The sequence below is a fragment of the Solanum pennellii genome, chromosome 9 (assembly GCF_001406875.1).
Source record: "Solanum pennellii chromosome 9, SPENNV200".
In the NCBI taxonomy this organism is placed as follows: domain Eukaryota; kingdom Viridiplantae; phylum Streptophyta; class Magnoliopsida; order Solanales; family Solanaceae; genus Solanum; species Solanum pennellii.
The window spans coordinates 19,248,888-19,250,456 of record NC_028645.1 but is presented as its reverse complement, the minus strand read 5'-3'; the positions used below and the strand labels follow the sequence as shown (position 1 = coordinate 19,250,456).

Below are 1,569 nucleotides of genomic sequence, written 5' to 3'. Positions count from 1 at the left end.
CCCACTCCCACCCCCACCCCACCTATCCTCAATGCGCCGTGGCCCGAGGACCTCCATCCCGTCCTCAAGGCGCCGTTCCTCGAGGATCCCCCACCCCATACCCAAGCGTTGTTTCATGAGGACCACCTGCCCACATTTAATTCTACAAATAATTGATGCATATTACACTATTATAAAAATTGCTTATTCAAATTCTTCTGTTCATTAAGTTGTTGCTTCTCATATGCATTTATTTAATTTTGCTAGAAATGATATGTATGAAATCCACAAAACCTCCAAGGTTATTTACATGATTATCATATCTCCAAAACATGAATGAACATGACTACTTGTTTCAATTTATTTTCCATTACTTATTTACTTCAGTTGTAATATCACTGAGGGGAAGACCAGAAACTGTTGCAACTTTAATAACATGAAGCAAGTGAAATTCATAAGAGACACATGGGAAGTTAGTGTCTCATAGAATTTAATTCAACAAAGAAGCATAAAAGATCAATTGGGTCTCTGCCCAATTAATTGAAGTTGAAGATAAGACAGTCGTGATTTGTCATTATTGGAAGAAGCATGGAAACAATTTAAAAGGTTTTGATTGTATGATTCTCGATATCAGATGAGAGTTGTTTATGCAAATCATGTCGTCTTTGTTAACAACTGAAGCTTTATCTATTAATACTGGTTGCTTTCTTCATGTCGGGATGAAAGTGCAGTGATGACCTTTTTGTCCTTAGACATACCTGCCGGTAAAAATAGACCAAATCTATTTTCTACCAAATAAAACAAAGCGAGAAGTTACAAATTGTGAACTCAATTCTTATTTTTTTCTAGAGCACAAAACTTAAATTATTTTAAGTGTTATGAATAACTTACACAAAATATAAATTTATGTAAAGAAGTCATCATGTGATTGGTAAATAAGAGAAGTTGTCTATCAATTAGAAAATGGATCGTTAGCAGTTGAAACTCATGAGTAGCTCAAACTCACAGCAACAAGAAAAGTAGTTGAAACTCGCGAGTTAAGTTCACAATATAGTCAAACTTGTAGAGCTACCCAACTGTGTGAGGAAGTCAACTAAAATGTACACATCAAGCGGAAGATGACCTCAGCCATTACCTAACACATTGTCTAAACAAGTAGTTAACATAGCTCAATAACTTCTCGTTGTTTAGTTCCACTTCTTTCAAACTCTCTAAACAGAATGAACCGGATACAACGATGAAAACTCACTCAAAGATATGTGGATAAGAAGTACTTTAAATGAACTGTGCAGGTAATATACACCCCAAAATGTCACATTTACATAATCACGAGATAATTTACAAAGATACTTTAAAATGGTATATTATACAAAATTTTCATGGCAAGTATAATACCGTAAAAGGAAAAAAGAGTTGGTGTTCAAACATGATGTGATTATTCATTGTATGTTTTAGTTGAACACTTACACTGCTTATGTATTATGCTAAGTAACCGAAGAAAAATGGGAAATAAGATGAAACAAATAAAAAGAGAATAAAACCCATTGACCGTTTTAAATTTGTAGAGTGTAGCTCCCCCCCCCCCCCCCC

General features: G+C 34.9%; 1 protein-coding gene across 5 annotated transcripts in view; it reads right to left on the bottom strand.

Annotated features, from left to right (window-relative positions):
- The window catches only part of LOC107029618, a 43,250-nt gene that overhangs the window by 18,554 nt on the left and 23,127 nt on the right, over nucleotides 1–1,569 (bottom strand). The window contains exon 4 of one of the 5 annotated variants that reach the window (XR_003574507.1): nucleotides 738–767. The exons of 3 other annotated variants lie outside the window; for them this stretch is intronic. Coding sequence is in view for 1 of the 2 variants with exons in the window: in XM_027911861.1 (XP_027767662.1) it covers nucleotides 738–760 (23 nt within the window). In the remaining variant the exon portion in view is untranslated. The remainder of the gene's footprint in view (nucleotides 1–737; nucleotides 768–1,569) is intronic. One more of the 5 variants, XM_027911861.1, reaches the window with a different exon arrangement.